Raw genomic sequence first — 21,542 nt, 5'->3', positions numbered from 1 at the left:
AAGCTAGGAGAAATGAGAGAGAAATATTGCTGGAAGAAAGCTAGGAAAAGTACCAGGGAGAGAAAAACATAAGCTAGGGAAAGTGAAGCTGCGGGGGTAGGCCGAAGCGGAGACGTAAGCTAGGTTGGGATTCATCAAGTTAGCCCGGGGAGCAAAAGGCGAAAAACTAAACCGGAAGTGGAGACGTAAGCTAGGTTGGCATTCATCAGATTAGCCCACGGAGCAAAGGACGGGAAGCCAAACCAGAAGCAGAGACGTAAGCTAGGTTGGAATTCGTCAGGTTAGCCCGGGGAACTTAGACTGGAAACTAAACCGGTAGTGGAAACGTGAGCTAGGCCGTGATTCGCGGAAGCCGCCGAGCGCAGAGAGAGCACGCGGGGCGCGAGTAGATAAGAGCGCAGGGCTAGCGCGGAGGCCGTGGGGGCGAGCGCGAAAGGTGTGTAGACCGCTGAGCGCGCGAGGAGCTGGGAAGCCGCGCAGATAAGAGAAGCGCGGGCTGAAGCCACGCAGAGCCGGGAGGCCGCCGCGGGGCGGGGCGCCAGAAGCCACCGCGGGGCGGACGCCGGGAACCCGCAGGGATAAGAGAAATAAGAATGCCTGGAGATAGAAGTAAAATGAGAGGAATAAGAATGCTGGGAGATAGAAGTAAAATGAGAGAAATAAGAATGCCCGGAGATAGAGAGAAATAGAGAAAAATAAAAAAAGGCCTCCCCACAACACAGCAATGAGAGGGCTCAGATTCGGTCTGCCTGATTAGTAAGGTGATAAGCACCTGCGGGCGGCTAGCAGAGTATGCGCCGCAGGTCACTGAAGACAGGCACATTATCAACACCAATAAGTCTCCCCACAACACGGCAATGAGAGGGCTCGGATTCAGTTAGCAAGGCAGTAAGCACCTGTGGGCAGCTCTAGCAGAGCAGAGCAGAGTATGCGCCGCAGGGCACCGAACACAGGCACGCATCAGCACCTAAAAACCTCCCCACAACATGGCGATGAGAGGACCCGGATTCGGTTTGCCTGATTGTTAGGACTGTAAGCACCTTTGGGCAACTTCAGCAGAGCAGAGCAGAGTGTGTGCCGCGGGGCACCGAAGACAGGCACGTATCAACGCCAAAGAATAAAAAGAGAGGGGGAACTGTGGGGAGCAATTGAGACTAGACTAAATTACTGGAACTAAGACTAATTCTGTGCATCCAATCTCCCACAATATGGCGCTGAGAGACAGCAAACAACTTCTACACAGCTGCCTCACCAGTTTGACTGATAAGCTGCAGGAGCTGATCCTGCTCCTGATTGGAGGAGAGCAGCGTGCTCAGCATGTGGGTAAGCAGAGCATGGATTGGTGGAAGAGGACTGTAAAAGAGGGAGACAATATGCACCGGGAACATCTGAGCAGCCCGAGAGAGCCGGCCGGCGGTGTGCCGCTCCTCTGCGGCAGCGGGGTGGGGGTGGGGCGGCAGCTAACCCGGGACGGCGTCATTCCTCCGCGAGTGAGGGAATGGCAGCAAACCCGGGAAGGGCTGGGCAAAGAGAACAGTGCAGGGTCCAGTGTCGTTCCTCCGGCGAATGGGAGAGGACATTAACCACTGGGTGAAAGGCCTGCTCCATGTTTAAAATGTAAAGGAAACCTACTACATGCCAAGTACTGTTCAGGGATCAAGGCATATGATGTGATCCTTGTTGCTATTTTCAATTTTTATCCTATTGCTGTTTCAATAATTAGGGTTGCGGACCTGCACCCCATGGGAGACCAGGAAAAGCACCTGGCTCCTGGCTCCTGCCATCGGATCAGCGCGGTGCGCTGGCTGCAGCGCGCCGGCCGCGGTGGCCATTGGAGGGTGAACCAACGGCAAAGGAAGACCTTTCTCTCTGTCTCTCTCTCTCACTGTCCACTCTGCCTGTCAAAAAAAAATAAAAAAAAAATAATTAGGGTTGCTTTAATTTTGTATATTCTCCTGAGATTCAAGAAAGGAACCCAATTAGAAATTAAGTAAACCCGGGGCTGGCGCTGTGACACAACAGATTTAGAAACTATTTGCCATGCTGACATCTCATATCGGAGCTCTGGTTAGGGTCTCTCCATTGTTCCACTTCCAATCCAGCTAATGCACTTGGGAAGGCAGCAGAAAACGGACTAAGTACTTGGGCCCCTGCCATCCATGTGGTAGACACAGATGTAGTTCTCTGCTCTTGGCTTCAGTCTGGCCCAGCTCCAGTCATTGTGGCCACTGGGGAATAAATCAGTGGATATCTCTTTATATTTTATTTTTTCTTTTAAAATTTACTTGAGAGGTAAAGGGAGGATGAGAGTGAGAGAGAGTGAACTAGCTCTTAACTGCTGGTTCATTCCCAAAAGCCTGCGAGGGCCAGCGCTGGGCTGACACCAAATCCAGGAGCCAGGAACTCAATTTGAGTCTCCAATATGGGTGGCAGGGACCCAAATGTTTGAGCCATTACCTGCTGCATCCCAGGGCACGCATCGGCAGGAGCTGAATTGGGAGCAGAGCTGGTACTCAAACCCAAGCATTCCGATACAGGATGTAGGCATCCCAAGTGGCATCTTAACCACTGTGGCAAACACAGTAACTCATGGACAAACAACGTGAATTTCTATTTTTACTCTAGCAATCTTGCCCTAGGCACCATGGTCAGAGCACAGTAAACTCTTCACTTTCATTCTATCAGACTTGCTGTCAGAGGGATAGATCTTATTCCTGACTACATAACAGAATCTCAAAACCACCAAAGACCAAGTCTTGACTCGGACTCATTAAATGACAGTCTTTGAGGATGTGGCCCAGGCCCAGGCATTTTCCCAAAACTCTCCAGAAACAATGTGCAACTACAGCTGAGGACAGCTCTATTTAGACTCATCCTTCATCGTATGCTGAAAAATAAAACCCTGGATGAGGGTCAGAGACCTGAGTTCTTTTCCTTAACCTTTCGCTTAAGAGCACCGGGACCCTGAGTATATAACAATCTTTCTGTAGACTTCTGTCTCCTCACCTGTAAAATGGGAATAACCATATCTGAATCTGACAAGATTGTAGTGAGAATCAAAAGCAATCTATGGGGGTCAGTGCTGTGGCACAGTAGGCTAAGCCTTCGCCTGCAGTGCCAGCTCCTGTTCCAGCTGCTCCTATTTCAATCCAGCTCTCTGCTATGGCCTGGGAAAGCAGTGGAGGATGGCCCAAGTCCTTAGGCCCTGCACCCACATGGGAGACCCAGAAGAAGCTCCTGGCTCCTGACTTCAGATCAGCCCAGCTCTGGCCATGGCAGCCATTTGGGGAGTGAACCAGCAGATGGAAGACTATTCTGTCTTTCCCTCTCAACTAAATTTAAAAAGAAAAAAAAAGCAATTTTTACCTATAGACAATATCCAATAATATATTAAAATATTTTAAAATCCTAAAATATCTAGATATATATGATATGTATTAGATAAATATAATCTTACATATATAAGATAATACACGTTACATAACATCTTAAAGATATCTGAAAATATTAAAATAATTTTACTCTAACATTAGAGTTTCTTGACTTATTTGAGGCTTCTATTTTTCTTTCTTACTTATCTTCATTTTCTCTTTTATAGCTCACCTTGCATTGGCATCAGTACTCTCGCAAGGTGAGCTGTGCTGTTACTCCTTGGACCAGTCACTATATATCTCACTGACCCTCTACTTCCTCAGGTAAAACCTGAGAAAAGCTCTGACCTTCCTCACAGATAATTGTGGAGACAAAAAGATAGAATGTCATGCCTGTCTCCTACAACATCAAATCTGCCGTTTAATTTTTTAAAATTTCATTTATTTATTTGAGAGGCAGAATTACAGAGAGATAGAGAGAGAGAAGTCTTCCATCCACTAGTTCACTCCCAAATGGCCACAATGGCCAGAACTGGACTAATCAAAATCCTGAAGCCAGGAGCTTCTTCCAGGTCTCCCACATGCGTGCAGGGACCCATGCACTTGGGCCGTCTTCCACTGCTTTCCCAGGCCACAGCAGAGAGCTGGATTGGAAGAGGAGCAGCCGGGCCATAAACCAGCAGTCATATGGGATGCCAGCCCCAGAGGCAGAGGCTTAGTCTACTATGCCACAGCGCTGGCCCCTAAAATACTTTTTTTCTTTTTTAAAAGAATTGTTCATTTATTTGAAAGTCAAAGTTATAGAGAGAGAAGAACTGACAGAGAGATCTTCCATCTGCTGATTCACTCCCCAAAAAGGCTAAACAACCAGGGCTGGGCCAGACCGAAGAAAGGAGCCTCATCTGTGTCTCCCCCATGGGTAGCAAGGGCCCAAAGACCTGGGCCATCCTCCACTGCTTCTCCCAGGCCATCAGCAGAGAGCTGGACTGGAAGTGGAGCAGCCAAGAAGTCAACCAGCGCCCAGATGGGATGCCAGTATCACAGGCAGTGGCTTTACCTGCTATGCCACAATGCCAGCCCCTTAATATACTTCTAAACCTTTAGAAGAGGTAAACAAGGATTTTAGAAAAAAAGGTGGGGCTGGCACTGTGGCAGAGTAGGTTAATCCTTTGCTTGAGGCGCCGGAATTCCATATGGGTGCTGGTTCTATTCCTGGCTGCTTCTCTTTTAATCTGGCTCTCTGCTGTGACCTGGGAAAGCCGTGGAACATGACACAAGTGCTTGGGCCCCTGCACCAGGCTCCTGGCTTTGGATTGGCTCAGCTCCAGCCACTGGGCCATTTGGGAAGTGAACCAGTGGATGGAAGACTTTTCCCTCTGTCTCTCCCTCTCACTGTCTGTAACTTTACCTTCCAAAAAATAAAATCTATTAAAAAAAAAAAGTTATAAAGGATAACTATTGTATTGTTTTAGAAAAAACCAAGTTTATGGCCGGCGCTGCAGCTCAATAGGCTAATCCTCCACCTAGCGGCGCTGGCACACCGGGTTCTAGTCCCGGTCGGGGCACCGGATTCTGTCCCGGTTGCTCCTCTTCCAGGCCAGCTCTCTGCTGTGGCCCGGGAAGGCAGTGGAGGATGGCCCAAGTGCTTGGGCCCTGCACCCCATGGGATACCAGGAGAAGCACCTGGCTCCTGCCTTCGGATCAGCACGGTGCGCCGGCCGCAGCGCACCAGCCGCGGCGGCCATTGGAGAGTGAACCAATGGCAAAGGGAAGACCTTTCTCTCTGTCTTTCTCACTATCCACTCTGCCTGTCAAAAAAGAAAAGAAAAAAAGAAAAGAAAAAAACAAGTTTAGTATATACAAAATTTTGTTCATTATAAAATATTTCTAAAGAATTCTGTCTTACGCAATTTAAGCAACAATGTGTTTTGACATAATTATTAATTACAAGGTAAACTCTAAAATGATAACATTTTCCATGTAAATCTTAAGTTATCCATTAATAACGTTCCCTTATCTCAGTATATAAATGGGTATTATAGAAGATATGAGTGATGTGAATAACAGTTAATTTTCATTTTCCATAGAAACTAATCACTAACCAGTTTCTCTATATTGTCAATACTTTAGCTAGTTTAGCTAACCAAGTTCCAAGATGGTAGGGAGGGGGCAGGAATCATCAACATATATGGAAAGACAATTTTAAGAAATTACTTCTGTTATTAACCTAATGTAACCTCAGAGTACACTGTTACTTTGTCTTTCCACTCTCCTCAACTAGGGTGGTAAATGGCGGATTCCTCCCAGAATTGCATCAGCAAACAGAATTAGTTCAACCTTGTTCTTCACTGAAAAACAGAAGAATCAACGCCCTTCTGCTCTATTAGGTAGCAATCCCTTCTGTGAACTTCGTGAACAGTCTACCATTTCGCTTTTATCCTTATACAATGGGTACATGGGGCTTCTCTGCCCTTTGAGAGCACCACACTGAGAAACACCAACTAGGAAAGTAAACTCTTAAGAATATTTATATAACAAAAGTCTAGCCTCCTCTGTGAAAAAGTTCTGAAGATAAAGGGAAGGAAAGACAGAACCACATGGAAGAAGACCATTTACTGGGATATTTCTGAGCCTACCAGAGTAGTCACTATGGCCTTAGCTTACTGCTATCATTTCCTTTTGTTTGATGGGGCAGGGCCATGAGTAGGGAATCACCTTACTTTGCTGATGTGTTCAGGGGCCTGGTCAGGAGAGTTGCTGAATTCTCCACCAATCTGGAGGTCACTGACACAGCAAATTGAATCCCTCAGTTCCGTGAGCTTTTGAGTGCCCAACACCAGCATCGTCTGGTAAGGTTTGTGTTCTTTGTGCTGAAAGTCAAACAGCAAAGAAATGGCTACCCAACCATGAATCCTGTAACAACCAGATCTAACATAAGTTTATTAGTTTTCTTAATTTAAGTTGTTCCCATAACTTGGGTGTTCTAACTATATTCTCTTAGATTCTGTATTTATTTTATAGCCATTAGTCAAAGGGCCAAAGAAATAGTCAAAATTGTTGACAACTCTCCTGCAATCCAGAGCCCAAACTACAAAACCATCTCTTTGGTTTACTCTCAGTTGCAAAACCAGTATTTCCTCTGGTACCAAATCAACCTAAATCAAAGGCCAGGTATCAGACAACAGGGAACACCCCTGAGGCACCAAATCCTGCTGGAATTATTCCAACTAGTCAATCCCAAATAGTTTACCCTGCTCTACTGCCTTGCCTTGCCGAGGGAACCCCCAGTAAAGGTGGTAGTTCATGCCTTCCCCTCTCTCCTTTCTGCCTCCTGTCCAAGACTGATGCTACACATAGTGGCCCTGCATGGTATAGTGTGGCACAGCGCCTCCTCTTACCAAATGTAAGGAATAAAAATCTTTCAATGGCATTGGCCTCTTTGTCATTACTCACTCACTTCCATAAATTAAAACTCCATGGGTACAACTGGGATAATTGTCAACAGAACCTTTTTATTTTAAGCTTAAGTTTATAATCATGACGCTACCAACCTGACAATAGCTTTGGAATGTAGTTTCTTATAGCACCAATGTCTTAAAATTTCCTGGAAGTTACTTCATTCAAGTCAAGCAATCTAAAACCTATGTTCAGGTTATAAACAAAGGTTCCCTTTTTGGCTTTCTTAAACGAGGTAATTAGTACTAAGTACATCCCAGAAGCTTCATAAGAGCCTATTTATTCATAAGTGCAATTTATATATACTAACATTTCAACTAAATCTCATCAGTGTTTAATACACACCTACTCAGAGAATCAAGAATATATGTATACTCTGGGCTAGGATATATTCCTTTTTATTATTCAGAGAATCAAGGATATATATAAACTCTAGGCTAGGATATACTTCTGTTTATTAGAAATTACTGGATATTCCTCACTTCTTAATTTTATGCATTTTCATCAAAGAAGAGCTGCCTTTAGTTAGATTGGTAACTTCCTAAGTATTATGAATTGGTGAACAATTCACCACATTCTTATACCACCTACCTATTCTCCAAAAAATCCACAAGAAATTGTAGGATTAGAATCACTATAGATTTATATACTTTTAGTTGCTTCTAGGGCAGAAATCAGGTCTATATTCCAATACAACTGTAAACCTACTGACCAAGAGATGGTTTGAAATTTGACCTTATTTCCACTATTTCTTATCAAGACAAAAAACATAAGAACACACACTGTCAGCTCTAAAAATAAGCTGTCAGACATCATACGCTTGCATTTGTTTTAGATCCTAAGGAATACAAGACCTCAAATAATTAAATCCATAATCAAAAGTTACTCATATTATCCATGAAATCTAGAAAGTTTTGCTACGAACCTTATGAAATATAACAGGGTACAAGATATTCACAGATAGGATAAGTTCTCCTTCTTCAATCATATTTGCTGGATTTTCAGGCTTTTTTCCAATTGCATGTGACTCCTGAGGAAAGAAAAAGAGACTCTGAAATCAAATAGTATAACTCAGGTAAGAGGCAGTGTAGAAAATGGTTATCAGCAAGGGCTCGGGTCAGTCAGGCCCTTGGTTTAACACCTAATTCTACTGTAGGAAAATTGTTAAGAACTTCTCTGAGCTTCAGCTTCCATTAAAAAAATGGAAAATACTCATGAGTCTTTTAGAGAATTGTTGCCAAGAATGTGCACATAACGCAGCTATTAAGATGTTTAGCAGTAAGTGCTTAGAAATCAATGTTAAAAGAAAAACACTAGCTAATGTTGGAAGAACATTGGCATTTCCAGTCACTACAATTTTTCACATACTTTATCTAATTTCTAAAAAAGCAGTCTTACAGATGAAGCTCAGAAACTCAGGGATGTACCCAAAGTCAGGCTAGAGAATTAGTGTGCAAATATAGATATGTCTGGCACTGAAAGTCTTGTTGTTTACAATAGCATCACATCTTTATCGTATTTTTTTAAAGGATTTATTTTATTTATTTGAAAGACAGATTTACGGAGAGAGGTAGAGAGGTAGAGGTAGAGGTAGAGAGAAAGAGGTCTGCCAGGAGCCAGTAGCCTCTCCCGGGTCTCCCATGAGGGTGCAAGTGCCCAAGGACCTGGGCCATCTTCTACTGCTTTCCCAGGCCACAGCAGAGAGCTGGATCGGAAGTGGAGCAGCCAGGACTCAGACTGGCACCCATATGGGATGCCGGCACTGCAGGCTGTGGCCTCAACCCTCTGCGCCACAGTGCCAGCCCCTAATCTATCATATTTTTATATGAGCTTCGTAACTAAAACATAGGGACCACCAATGTGGACTGGTTAAGAAGATGCAAGATGTTTTAAAGATTTATTTATTTATTTGAAAGGGAGAGTTACAGAGAGAAAGGAGAGACAGAGAGAGATCTTCCATTTGTTGGTTTACCCCTCAAATGGTGGCAATGGCTAAGGCTGTGCCAGGCTGATGCCAGGAACTTCTTCCAGGCCTCCCTTGAGGGTGCAGGGGCCCAGGGACTTGGTGATCTTCTGCTGTTTTCCCAGGCACATCAGCAGAGGGCTGGACTGGAAGTGTAACAGCCAAGACTCAAACTAGCACCCATATTGGATGCCAGCACTGTAGTCCATGACTTAACCTGTTGTGCCAGGCCCACAAGATGTTTTAAAAATAAGTGGGGGCAGGGCCTACGCTGTGGTAAACCCACCACCTGCAGTGCCAGCATCCCATATGGGTGCTGGTTTAAGTCTCGGCTGCAACACCTCTGATCCAGCTCTCTGCTATGGCCTGGGAAAGCAGTAGAAGATGGCCCAAGCCCTTGGGCCCCTGCACCCACGTGGGAGACCCAGAAGAAGCTCCTGGCTCCTGGCTCTGGATCAGCGCAGCTCTGACCATTGCAGCATCTGAGGAGTGAGCCAGCAGATTGAAGACCACCCCCCCCCCACCCCACTCTGCCACTGTGTCTCTGTAACGCTATCTTTCAAATAAATAAATAAATCTTAAAAAATAAAAAAAATAAGTGTGGGGGGGCAGTGCTATAAAGTAAAACCACCACCTGCAATGTCGGCATCCCATATGGGTGCCAGTTTGAGTCCTGGCTGCTCCTCTTCTGATCCAGCTCTCTGCTATGACCTGGGAAAACAGGAGAAGATGGCCCAAATGCTTGGGCCCCTGCACCCAGGTGGGAGACCTGGAGGAAGTTCCTGGGTCCTGGCTTCAGATGGACCCAGCTCCGGCTGTTGCAGCCATCTGAGTGGTAGACCACCAGATAGAAGACCGACCTCCCTCCCTCCCTCCCTCTCTCTCTCTCTCTCTGCTTCTCTGTAACTCTACCTTTCAAATAAATAAATCTTGAAAAAAAAAAAAAAAAGTGGGAATGATGTCACACAAAATGGCAGAGTAGGAAGCTGAAGCTTTAGAAGTTGTTCATTTGCTGAAGCAGGCATTAAGCCAGAGAAACTGTAATCAACTGTTTCAGGATTCTGGAACCTAGTCAGAGACTTGTAACAGCAAGAGTACTTGATGATGACAGAAGCTACTGCATTCCTCAGTCCCAAAGCAGATGTGGAAACAGCAGCCTGAGCTGTTGGAACAGTTGGCTGGTACCCGGACAGGCAGTGAGGAACCTATCTCCCCAAAACTGATGGTTATATACGGGTGGTCCCTTGATTTGGATGCCTGCCTTGGTTTGGGCTCCCTTGGTGGCAGCAGATTTCCCCAGCACCATCGACTGGAAAACTTAGAGATAGGACCCTTTTTTTCTTTTTGGAGCCAAACATTTAAGGAATTCGTTGTCAGGTCACTTACTGACCACAGAAGTAATACAACAGAAATGTTAGTGACCACACACAAGTAGTACACATTTTGCAAAAACAGTTTGGAAGAGGCACAGGCAGCTGCAGCCTCAAGAAGAAAAACCATTTTCACATATCCAGTTCTCAACAAAAACTTAGAAAACACATTAACAGGAAAATCAGAGGAACCAATCCCGAGAAAGCCCAGACACTGAAATTACTGGCCAAAGATTTTAATTAATTATTCTAATCAAGAATGCTGGGGTGGGGTGGGGGGAGCCAGCACCGGCATCCCATATGGGCACCGGGTTCTAGTCCCGGTTGTTCCTCTTCCAGTCCAGCTCTCTGCTGTGGCCCAGGAAGGCAGTGGAAGATGGCCCAAGTGTTTGGGTCCTGCACCTGCACGGGAGACCAGGAGGAAGCACCTGGCTCCTGGCTTCGGATTGGCACAGCGCTGGCCGTAGCAGCCATTTTGGGGGTGAACCAATGGAAGGAAGACCTTTCTCTCTGTCTCTCACTATCTAACTGTCAAAAAAAAAAAAAAAATGCCCACTAAACAAAAAGGGAAGCTAAATCATCCTCTAAGAATTACAGCAAACACAAATAACTACAGGAAATCAGGTTTCTCAATATGATTAACAGCAAATTTCTCATCAGAAACCACAAGAAACAAGTAGGATGATGCACTTAAAGCCATCACAGAAAAAAGGCTATCAAACAAAACTATTCTTTAGGAATGAAGAGAAAATTAAGGTCTTCTCAGATCAACAAAAGCTGAGGGAGCGCATGCCAGCAGACCTGCCCTAGAAGAAACTCTACAGAGAGTTCTTCATACTGAAATGAAGACAACACACTGGGCAGAGGCTTCTGAGCATCAGACAGTACAAGTGCCTTCTCCTCCAGTCCTTTTGGTCTCGCCCTTAGAAGACAGATGACCTGGCCGGCGCCGCGGCTCACTAGGCTAATCCTCCGCCTAGCGGCGCCCGCACACCGGGTTTTAGTCCCGGTTGGGGCACCGGATTCTGTCCCGGTTGCCTCTCTTCCAGGCCAGCCCTCTGCTGTGGCCCGGGAGTGCAGTGGAGGATGGCCCAGGTGCTTGGGCCCTGCACCCCATGGGAGACCAGGAAAAGCACCTGGCTCCTGGCTCCTGCCATCGGATCAGCGCGATGCGCCGGCCGCGGCGGCCATTGGAGGGTGAACCAACAGCAAAGGAAGACCTTTCTCTCTGTCTCTCTCTCACTGTCCACTCTGCCTGTCAAAAAAAAAAAAAAAAGACAGATGACCAAGGGAACCTCATGGGTTGGAAAGTGAAAAGCATCACAAGACACACCTGTTATGCCACCACCACAGATCTAAGGCCTAACACCTTCAGAAGTTGAGACCTGTGGCTATAATGTGGCTACTTGGCCAAGTGCAAGACAAAGCGTAACTGGAATGCCGAGCTAAAACACGAAATGACACTGGGACTGGTTGGATGAGGCATCTAAAAACTGTATACCCCAGGTTCAGGCATGGATTTCATGAAGGAGCAACCTCCGAGAGCGTAGCTGGTGCAGCATCCAGTTCATTTTGAGAATTTCAACAATTGGTCATGCAATAAATGTTCTGATTTTAAAATACATTAAAAAAAAAAAGATACGAGACAGTAACTTGAAGCCATAAAAAGTAATGAAGAACACTGGGAATGCTAGCAGTGCTGGTTAATTATAAACGCAAGTATACTGCATTTTTCAATTGTAATTCCTCTATTTTTCCTATATTATTTCAAAACAGTTGGGTAAAAATTATTTCTAAATTTATGCTAATGGATACATAACACAAAAAAAGGCAACCTGTGTGCCAGTGACATTATAAGGGGGAGGAATGGAGATGTATAGCACAGTAATAGACTACTGAAACAAATTTGGTGTTATTAATGCTAGCTTAAGTTTTAAAATTTAATGGTAATTCCCAGGGTAAACACTAAGAAAATGCTTAGAATAGTTACAGAATATTTAAGAGAATAAAAATTCACGCCGAAGGGGCAGGTATTGTGGCAAGCAGGTTAAAGCACTACTTATGACACTGCACCCCATATTGGAGTATTGGTTTGAATACCAGCAGCTTCACTACCAATTCAGCTTCCTTCTAATGCACCAGGAAAGGTGATGGCCCAAGTGCTTGGGCCCTGGCCACTCATGTGGCAGACCCAGATGAAGTTCCTGGCTCGAAAGTTTTGGCCTGACCCAGCCCTGGCTGTTGTGGGGATTTAGGGACTAGATCAGTACATAGGAGATCTGTCTCTTTCTGCCTTTGAAATAAAACAAAAACTTTTTAAAAGTGTGTTAATTTTCATGTATTTGTGAACTTTCCAATTTCCCTTGTTACCGATTCCTGGCATCACTCAACTGTGATTAGAAAAAATACATTTTGGGGACCGGCTTCGTGGCACAGTGGGTTAAAGCCCTGGCCTAAAGTGCCGGCATCCCATATGGGCGCCGGTTCTAGTCTCGGCTGCTCCTCTTCCGATCCAGCTCCCTGCTATGGCCTGGGAAAGCAGTAGAAGATGGCCCAAGTCCTTGGGCCCCTGCACCCACATGGGAGACCCGGAAGAAGCTCCTGGCTTCAGATTGGCGCAGCTCCAGCCGCTGTGGCCATCTGGGGAGTGAACCAGCAGATGGAAGTCCTCTCTCTGTCTCTACCTCTCTCTGTACTCTTTCAAATAAATAAATCAATCTTAAAAAAAAAAGAAGAAGAAGAAGAAGAAGAAAATACATTTGGGGGCTGGTGCTGTGGAGTAGCAGGTAAAAAGCCACCACTTGCAGTGCCAGCATCCCATATGGGTGCCAGTTCAAGTCCCGCCTGCTCCACTTCTGATCCAGTATTCTGCTATGGCCAGGGAAAGCAACAGAAGGTGGCCCAAGCACTTGTGGGAGGCCCGGAAGAATCTTCTGGCTCTTGGATTCTGATTGGCCCAGTTCTGGCCATTGTGGCCATTTGGTGAGTGAACCAGTGGATGGAAGACCTTTCTATCTCTAACTCTACCTCTCAAATAAATAAAATCTTTTTTTTTTTAAATTGTATCTATGAAACTCATGCAATCTATTCTCTTTGCATTAGTAAAAATGTAAAAAATATCATTGACACATACTGTACATATGTATGGGGTACAATATGGTATTTCAGTGCAGGTTTGCATTTATGCAATAATCAGTGTAATTAGCATACCCATCACCTCAAATATTCATCATTTCTTATAATAAAAGCACTCATAATCCCCTCTTCTAGCTATTCCAAAAAGTATGTAGCATTACTTTTAACTCTGGTCACTCTACTGTGCAATAAACATCAGAACTTACTCCTCCTATCAAACTGTAGCTTTGTACTTACTGACTAATCTCTCCTCTCTACCTTCCAAAGTCTCTGAGAAACTTTTTTGGCTTAAAGTCTATTTTATAGATAATAATACAGTCAGCAGATGTCTTTTGGCTATTATTTGCATGGAGTATCTTTTTCTTTTTACTTACAACCTGTTTGTGTTTTTATATCTAAAGTGAGTCTCATAGATAGCATATAAATGGGCCATGTTTTTAAACCCGATTTACCAATCTCTGCCATCCTGAAGGTAGCAGCCAGGAACTCAATCCAGGTCTCCCACATGGGTGACAGGCAGCAGGATGCTGGAATTGGAAGCAAAGCTGGGACTCTAGGCCAGGCACTCCCAGGTGGGATTGGGTGTCCACAACAGGTATCTTAACTGCTGTGCCAAATACCTGCCTCAAACAGCACACTCTTAAAACCAATAGATCAAAAGAAAAAACACAAGGGGACTACAAAGTACTCTGAAGCAAATGAAAATTAAAGCACAACAGCAGTGACCCGCCTTGTGATGTAGTAGGCTAAGCCACCTCCTCCTCTGGTGCCAGAAGAAGCTCCTGGCTCCTGGCTTCAGATCAGTTCAGTTGTGGCCATTTGGGGAGTGAACCAGTGTATGGAAGACCTTTCTTCTCTCTGTTTCCCCCTCTCTCTGTAACTCTACTTCCCAAATAAATGAATAAAATCTATAAAACAAAAACAAAAACAAAAACAAAACATAACCAAACAAACAGTAGGGGCTAGCGCTGTGGCATAGTGGATAAAGCCACCACCTGTGGCACTGGCATCCAATTTGGGACCAGTTCTAGTCACAGCTGCTCCACTTCCAATCCAGCTGCCTGCTAATGCTCCTGGGAAAGCAGAAGATGGCCCAAGTACTTGCTCACCACTCCCCACCACCATCATGGGAGAGCCGGATGAAGCTCCTGGATCCTGATTGGCCCAGCTCTGGCTGTTGCAGCCATCTGGGGAGTGAACGAGCAAATGGAAGATCTCTCTGTGCAACTCTGCCTTTTAAATAAATAAATCCTTTTTTAAAAAAATGTATTTACTTATTTGAAAGAATTAGAGAGAAGGAGAGGCAGAGAGATCTTCCATCCATTGGTTCACTCCCTAAATGGCTGCAACAGCCAGGGTTGGGCCAGGCTGAAGCCAGGCACCAGGTGCTTTACCCAGGTCTCCTACATAGATAGAGGGGCCCAAGCACTTAGGCCATCTTCTATTGTTTTCTTAGTCCATCAGCAGGGAACTGGATCAAAAGTGGAGCATCTGGACCCCAAATCAATACCCACATGAGAAGCCAGCACTGGAGGTGGCAGCTTTACCCAATATGCCACAACACCACCCCTTGCTCCACTTTTTACTCAGCTCCCTGCTAATGCACCAAGGAAGGCAGCAGAAGATGGCCAAGTACTTGGGCTCTGCCACCCATGTGGGAAATGTGGATGGAGTTTCAGCCTCCTGACTTCAGCTTAGCTGAGTCCCAACTATTGCGATCATTTGGGGAGTGAACCAGCGAATGAACTATCTCTTTCTCTATGTCTCTCCCTCTCCCTCTGTAACTCTTTCAAATAAATAAATATATCTTTAAAAAGCAGGGAGGCTGGGTGTGTGTGTGTGTGTGTGTGTGTGTGTGTGGCATAACAGGTAAAGCTGCCGCCTGCAGTGCCAGCATCCTATATGGAGCCAGATAGAATCCTGGCTGCTCCACTTCCGATCCAGCTCTCTGTTATGGCCTGGGAAAGCAGAAGATGGCCCAGATGCTTGGGCCCTGCACCCTTGTGGTAGACCCCGAAGAAGCTCCAGGCTCCTGGCTCCAGATTGGCCCAGCTTCAGCAGTTGTGGCCATTTGGGGACTGATCCAGAGGATGGAAGACCTCTCTCTCTCTCTCTGCCTCTGTCTCTCTGCAATTCTGCCTTTCAAATAAATAAGTAATTCTTTTAAAAAAGGGGGGGAGGGTCACTATTAAAACTATAGGCCAATGTCCCATAGGAAAATCAATGCAATAATCCCACAGAATACTAGCAAGCCAAATTCAGCAGTATACACTACAACCAAATGAGGTCTATCCTTGGAAAGCAAGGGCAATTTCACATTAGCAAACCAATCATTTGAATACACCACACTGACAGAATACTTGGAAAAACAACCATATCATCATCTCAACTGCTGCAGAAAAACATTTGATAAAATCTTACACCCTTTCCTAAAAAAAACAAACAAACAAACAAACAAACAAACAAAAAAACACCTAAAAAAACTCAACAACAGAAAGGAACTTCCTCAGTATGATAATGGCCATGTATGAAAGAAAGCGACAACTAACATCATATTAACTGGTCAAAGCCTGAAACTCCCCCCCGCCCCGTGTGTTAGTATCAGGAGCAGGATGTGATCGATCAACAGCAACATATCAACAGTACTGGAAATTCTCATGAGAGTATTTCAGGCATGGAAAGCCAAGACACTCTGGCAAAAGATCTCTGCGAGTGAGATCCCAGTGGAAAGAACAGGCCATCAAAGAAGGAGGTACCTTTCTCTGAAGGGAGGAGAGAACCTCCACTTTGACTATGAGCTTGTCTAAACAAGATAAGAGTCGGAGAACTCAGAGGGCTTCCATAGCCTTGGAAACTCATGACTGGAGCATAGGGAGATTACTGATGCCATAGACAGGAGTGTCAATTGGTAAAGTCAACAACAGGAGTCACTGTGCACTTACTCCTCATGTAGGATCCCTATCCTTAATGTGCTGTACATTGAGATTTAATGCTATAACGAGTACTCAAACAATATATTTCACTTTGTGTTTCTATGGGGGTGCAAACTGTTGAAATCCTTACTTAATGCATACTAAACTGATCCTCTGTAAAAAAAAAAAAAAAAAAGAAAAAAAAAAAAAAGAAATTATCAATTCCCAACTTGACTCTCACTGGGATTAAACATGACAATAGGTCTGCTCTGATTTCATCATCATTTTAAAAAATCATCTATTATTTTTCACTTTATGTTTCTGTGTGGGAGCAAATTGTTGAAATCCATACTTAATGTATACTAAGCTGATCTTCTGTATATTAAGATAATCGAAAATGAATCTTGATGTGAATGGAAGGGGAGAGGGAGTGGGAAAGGGGAGGGTTGTGGGTGGGAGGGACGGTATGGGGGGAAAGCCATTGTAATCCATAAGTCATACTTTGGAAATTTATATGCATTAAATAAAAGTTTAAAAAAAAAAAAAAAAAAAAAAAAAAAAAAAAAACAGTACTGGAAATTCTAGCCAGAGTGGTAAGAAAGGAAGAAGGAAGAAGAGAGGGCAAATTGGAAAGGAAGAAATAAAATTATCTCTACTTGCATATGACATGATCTAGTAAGTACAAAATCCTAAAGAGTCCATGCACACACAAAAAAGGTTAGAGCTAATCAATAAGTGTAGTAAAGTTGAAGGATACAAAATTAATACACAAAAATGAAATGGAGTTCCAGGTTCCTGGTTTCAGCCTAGGCCAGCCCTAGCTGTTGGGATAGAGACTCAGTGGATGAAGATCTCTCTTTAATCTTAAATATACATCTTAAAAATAGATGTATATTGGTGAAAGAAATGAAAGAAAATCTAAATAAATGAAAATATATGTCTCTTGCTCATGACTGAAAGATTTAATATTCTTAAGATGTCAATACTCCCCAAAGTGGTCTCCAGAATCAATGCAATCCTATCAAAATTCCAATAGTCTTTTTTTTTTTTTTACAAAAATAGAAAAACCACCATGCTAAAATTCATATGAAATTTCAAGAGACTCTGCATAGTCAAAAAAAAAAATCTTGAAAAATGAAGTTGGGGAATTCACTTTTTCTGATTTCAGAAGTTACTACAAATCTAAACCTACTGTAATTAAAACAGGGCTGTTATGGAACGGAACAGAAGAAATTGTATAGTCAATCAACTTTTGGCAAAGGTGCCAAGATCATTCAATAGGGAAAGGATAGTCTTTTCAACAAGTGATGCTAAGAAAAATATCTACATGTGAAAGGATGAAGCGGAAGTCTTACATCAGACATACAAGGGTACTCCAAAAAAATTCATGGAGGGGTGGGCATATAAACTGCCAGTTAAGATGCCTCTGTCAAGACACACGTATTTCAAACAACAGTACCTGGGTTTGATACCCGTCTCCAGCTCCTGATTCTAGTTTCTTGATAATGCAAACACTGAGAAGCAGCAGTGATGGCTCAAGTGATTGGGTTCCTGCCACCCTCGTGGGAGATCTGGATTGAGTTTTTGGGTCCTGACTTTGGCTTGGCCCAGTATTGGCCATTGCAGGCATTTGGGGAGTTAACCAGCACGTGACAGCTCTGTTTATACATCTTTCTCTCTCAAATGAACAAGTAAAAATTAGTATTAAAGTTCATGTAGGAGCCAGCGCTGTGGCGCAGCGGGTAAACGCCCTGGCCTGAAGCGCTGGCATCCCATATGGGCGCCAGTTTTAGTCCTGACTGCTCCACTTCTGATCCAGCTCTCTGCTATGGCCTGAGAAAGCAGTGGAGGATGGCCCAAATCCTTGGGCCCCTGCACCCACATGAGAAGACCCAGAAGAAGCTTCCGGCTCTTGATCGGCTGCAGCCAATTGGGGAGTGAACCATTCAGATGGAAGACCTCTCTTTCTTCCTCCCTTCCTCACTCCCTCCCTCTCCCCCTCCCCACCTCTGCCTCTCCTCTCTCTGTGTAACTCTTTCAAATAAAATAAATAAATCTTTAAAAAAAAAAGTTAATGGAAAAGCCCTATTATGAAAAACTATACATGGATGTTAAATATTTTTGCACCACAGAAAAACCTTTTTTAAGGTTTCTCAGAAATAATTTTATTGTAAAAAAGGCAAACAAACCAGAACAGTTAACTGTTGTTATCTAAAATGACAGATATCCAACATGCTTTTATATTGAAACAATGTAAGAATCTGGAATTTTTAAAGAACTAGTTAGTATTAATTTTAATAATTACTGATACTTTTATACAGTTATATTCCTATCTCATGCATTTCATTTAAAACAAACGTCTCAGCATATAACAAATACTGTTGATTAGCTAGGAAAAATGCAAGAAAAACATTTAACTGGAAATTTTTGTTGACTTTAATTCAGCTAAGAATAATTCCTTGCATATATGCTTTAAAATATTTTACCTCAGTGGGGAAAAAAAGATAACTGTTATTTTAGATACTTCTAACTTTCATGTATTTGCTGCTCTGGGGAGAGGAAATGTACAGCTCTCTCCGGTAATATGTGCTTCAGGATTACAACTCGTCAACAAAAGGCAAATGCCCCAAGTTTCCATCTGCTGCCACTGACTTCTACCCACAAACTTCTTGGCAGTATTTATGGCATCATCAGCCACCAAGTCAGTCTGCTCAGGGACTGTGGACTCTGACGCCTAAGAATCAGCAGCTAGAGCCTGACTCAGCTTCATCCAGGAAACCCTCAGAAGATACCAGTGACATTACGTATTCAGCTTTCAGCTTGTTCTTGGCAGCTGGAACATCTATATCGGGCAGGTTTCCTGGAGCAATTAGTTTTACCTGGTTAAAGGGAGCTGCAGTAATAACTACAGCAGCAGCTGCTAAGGAGATACTGTAAATTCGTGAATCTAGAATCTCAGTAACTGGGGTTAAAAGTAGAAACATCAGACGGCTCGTGAACTCCCTTGCAAATGGACTAGTACAGAGGGCTGGTGGCATGGCTGACCCTCTTGACAAGTGGTCCAGCGCTGACGACATGCTAAAGAGAACACTAAATGCATCAGCATGGACAAGACTGTCTCCAGTCTGTTCTTGAATTTCACCCCCACAGTATTTGGCCTTAGCATCAGATAAACCAAGCCCATCCCTCACTACGGAAACCCAGGGACTTGCCTTAGAGCATGAGTCACACCAAATCCAATCAAATCCATTCTTGCACTTGCATAATGGTTCTAAACATAGTAGTTACTACTCTGATATCATTTTTCCAATTCTACAGTCAGGACAGTACAAGGAACTGGCTGAGGCATTCCTGTAAGCCATAGCAAGCAAATTTTCAATGACTGGAGCCTATGGATGTTGAAAAGCCCCAGCTGTGTCAATCCTTAACTAAGAGACTCAATGGCAGCTACTTCCTTTTTTTTTTTTTTTTTTTTTTTTTGACAGGCAGAGTGGACAGTGAGAGAGAGAGACAGAGAGAAAGGTCTTCCTTTTGCCGTTGGTTCACCCTCCAATGGCCGCCAGGGCCGGTGCACCGCGCTGATCCGAAGGCAGGAGCCAGGTACTTCTCCTGGTCTCCCATGCGGGTGCAGGGCCCACGCACTTGAACCATCCTCCACTGCCTTCCCGGGCCACAGCAGAGAGCTGGCCTGGAAGAGGGGCAACCGGGACAGAATCCGGCGCCCTGACCAGGACTAGAACCCGGTGTGCCGGCGCCGCTAGGTGGAGGATTAGCCTAGTGAGCCGTGGCGCCTGCCGCAGCTACTTCCTAACACAAAATTCCAGTGCTATGGTGACAGTGAGCAAGGAATTCATTAGAATATTCATACCAGCCCCAGGCATTCCACACTATATATGCCATGTTTTCCCATGTAGCGGTCAAACTTAATTTACCACCAACCATTTCAATTCTACCTGTTATCTTGAAAGATGACCCACCTTCTATAGTCCAGCTAGATGTAGACACTGCAAATGAGAGGATCCTAAACTGTTGGAGACCTCATGTCTACGCCCTGTTTTAATAAACAAGCCAACTTTTTTTTAATGCTGATTTATTAATTTGAAAGATAGAAAGAGAAAATCTTCTATCTACTGGCTTACACTCAAATGCCTGAGCCAGGTTGAAGCCATCTGGCTCTCCCACGTGGGTACATGGGCCATCACCCACTGCCTCCCAGCGTGTGCATCAGCAGAAGCTGGATCAGAAAAGTGGAGTAAACAGGACTGAAACCAGGCACTCCAATGTGGGATGTGGGAGCACCGACAGTGACTTATCCTGCTGCACCACAGTGACTGCCCCTCAAACTATCCTTTTTTTGTTTTTAAGATTTACTTAGGGGCCAGTGCTGTTGCATAGCAGGTGAAATCACCACCTGTGGTGCCAGCATCCCAAATGGGTGCCAGTTCCAGGCTTGGGTGTTCCACTTCTGATCCAGCTCTTGCTATGGCCTGGGAAAGCAGCAGAAATGGCCCAAGTCCTTGGGCCCTAGCATCCACATGGGAGACCAGAAGAAGCTCCTGGCTCCAAACTGACTCAGCTCCGGCCATTGTGGATTTTTGGAGAGTGAACCAGCAGATGGAAGATCTCTCTCGCTCTCTCTCTCCCTCCCTCTCTCTCCCTCCCTCCCTCCCTCCTTGTCTCTCTGCCTTTCAAATAAATAAATCTTTCAAATAAAATATATTTACTTATTTGAAGGGAAGAGTGAGAGTCACACACACACACACACACACACACACACAGTCTGATTGATTCCATCTACTGGTTCCCAAATTGACACAATGGGTAGGGTTGGTCCAGGCTGAAGGCAGGAGTCCAGCACTCCATCTGGGTCTTCCAGATGAGTAGCAGGAATTCAAGTACTAAGGTCATTCTTCATTGCCTTCCTAGGCATACTAGCTGGGAGCTGGATTAGAAATGGAGCAGCTGGGGCCAGCACTGTGGGTAAAAGCGTCGCCTTCAATGCCAGCATCCCATATGGGCGCCAGTTTGAGTCCTGGAAGCTCCACTTCTGATCCAGCTCTTGCTATGGCCTGGGAAAGCAGCAGAAATGGCCCAAGTCCTTGGGCCCCTGCACCCACATGGGAGACCCAGAAGAAGCTCCTGGCTGCAGAACAGCTCAGCTCTGGCTGTTGTGGTCATTTGAGGAGTAAACCAGTGGAACTCTCTCTCTGGCTCTACCTCTCTCTGTAACTCTTTCAAATAAATAAAATAATTCTTAAAAAAAAAAAAAAAAAAGCAAAGGTTGGAGGAATGTCCAGGATGTAGAAAAGGGAGAGCAGCAGGGCTATTTCTGCTT

At 44.5% G+C, this 21,542-nt stretch overlaps 1 protein-coding gene and 2 pseudogenes across 3 annotated transcripts in view; 1 reads left to right on the top strand and 2 right to left on the bottom strand.

Annotated features, from left to right (window-relative positions):
• The window catches only part of SNAPC3 (small nuclear RNA activating complex polypeptide 3), a 50,119-nt gene that overhangs the window by 10,325 nt on the left and 18,252 nt on the right, over positions 1-21,542 (bottom strand). For all 3 annotated transcript variants that reach the window (XM_002708086.6, XM_089317341.1, XM_089317350.1), the window contains 2 exons: positions 7,753-7,857; positions 6,092-6,241 (listed from right to left, as the gene is read on the bottom strand). In XM_002708086.6, coding sequence (XP_002708132.4) covers positions 6,092-6,241; positions 7,753-7,857 — 255 coding nt within the window. The remainder of the gene's footprint in view (positions 1-6,091; positions 6,242-7,752; positions 7,858-21,542) is intronic.
• Positions 11,112-11,891, top strand: LOC149128773 (large ribosomal subunit protein eL37-like; annotated as a pseudogene).
• Positions 18,695-20,117, bottom strand: LOC127484784 (cytochrome b-c1 complex subunit 2, mitochondrial pseudogene; annotated as a pseudogene).

This window comes from Oryctolagus cuniculus, chromosome 1 (assembly GCF_051225735.1).
Source record: "Oryctolagus cuniculus isolate XC-2025 breed Fujian yellow rabbit chromosome 1, ASM5122573v1, whole genome shotgun sequence".
Taxonomy (NCBI): domain Eukaryota; kingdom Metazoa; phylum Chordata; class Mammalia; order Lagomorpha; family Leporidae; genus Oryctolagus; species Oryctolagus cuniculus.
This window is presented reverse-complemented; position numbering and strand designations above follow the sequence as displayed.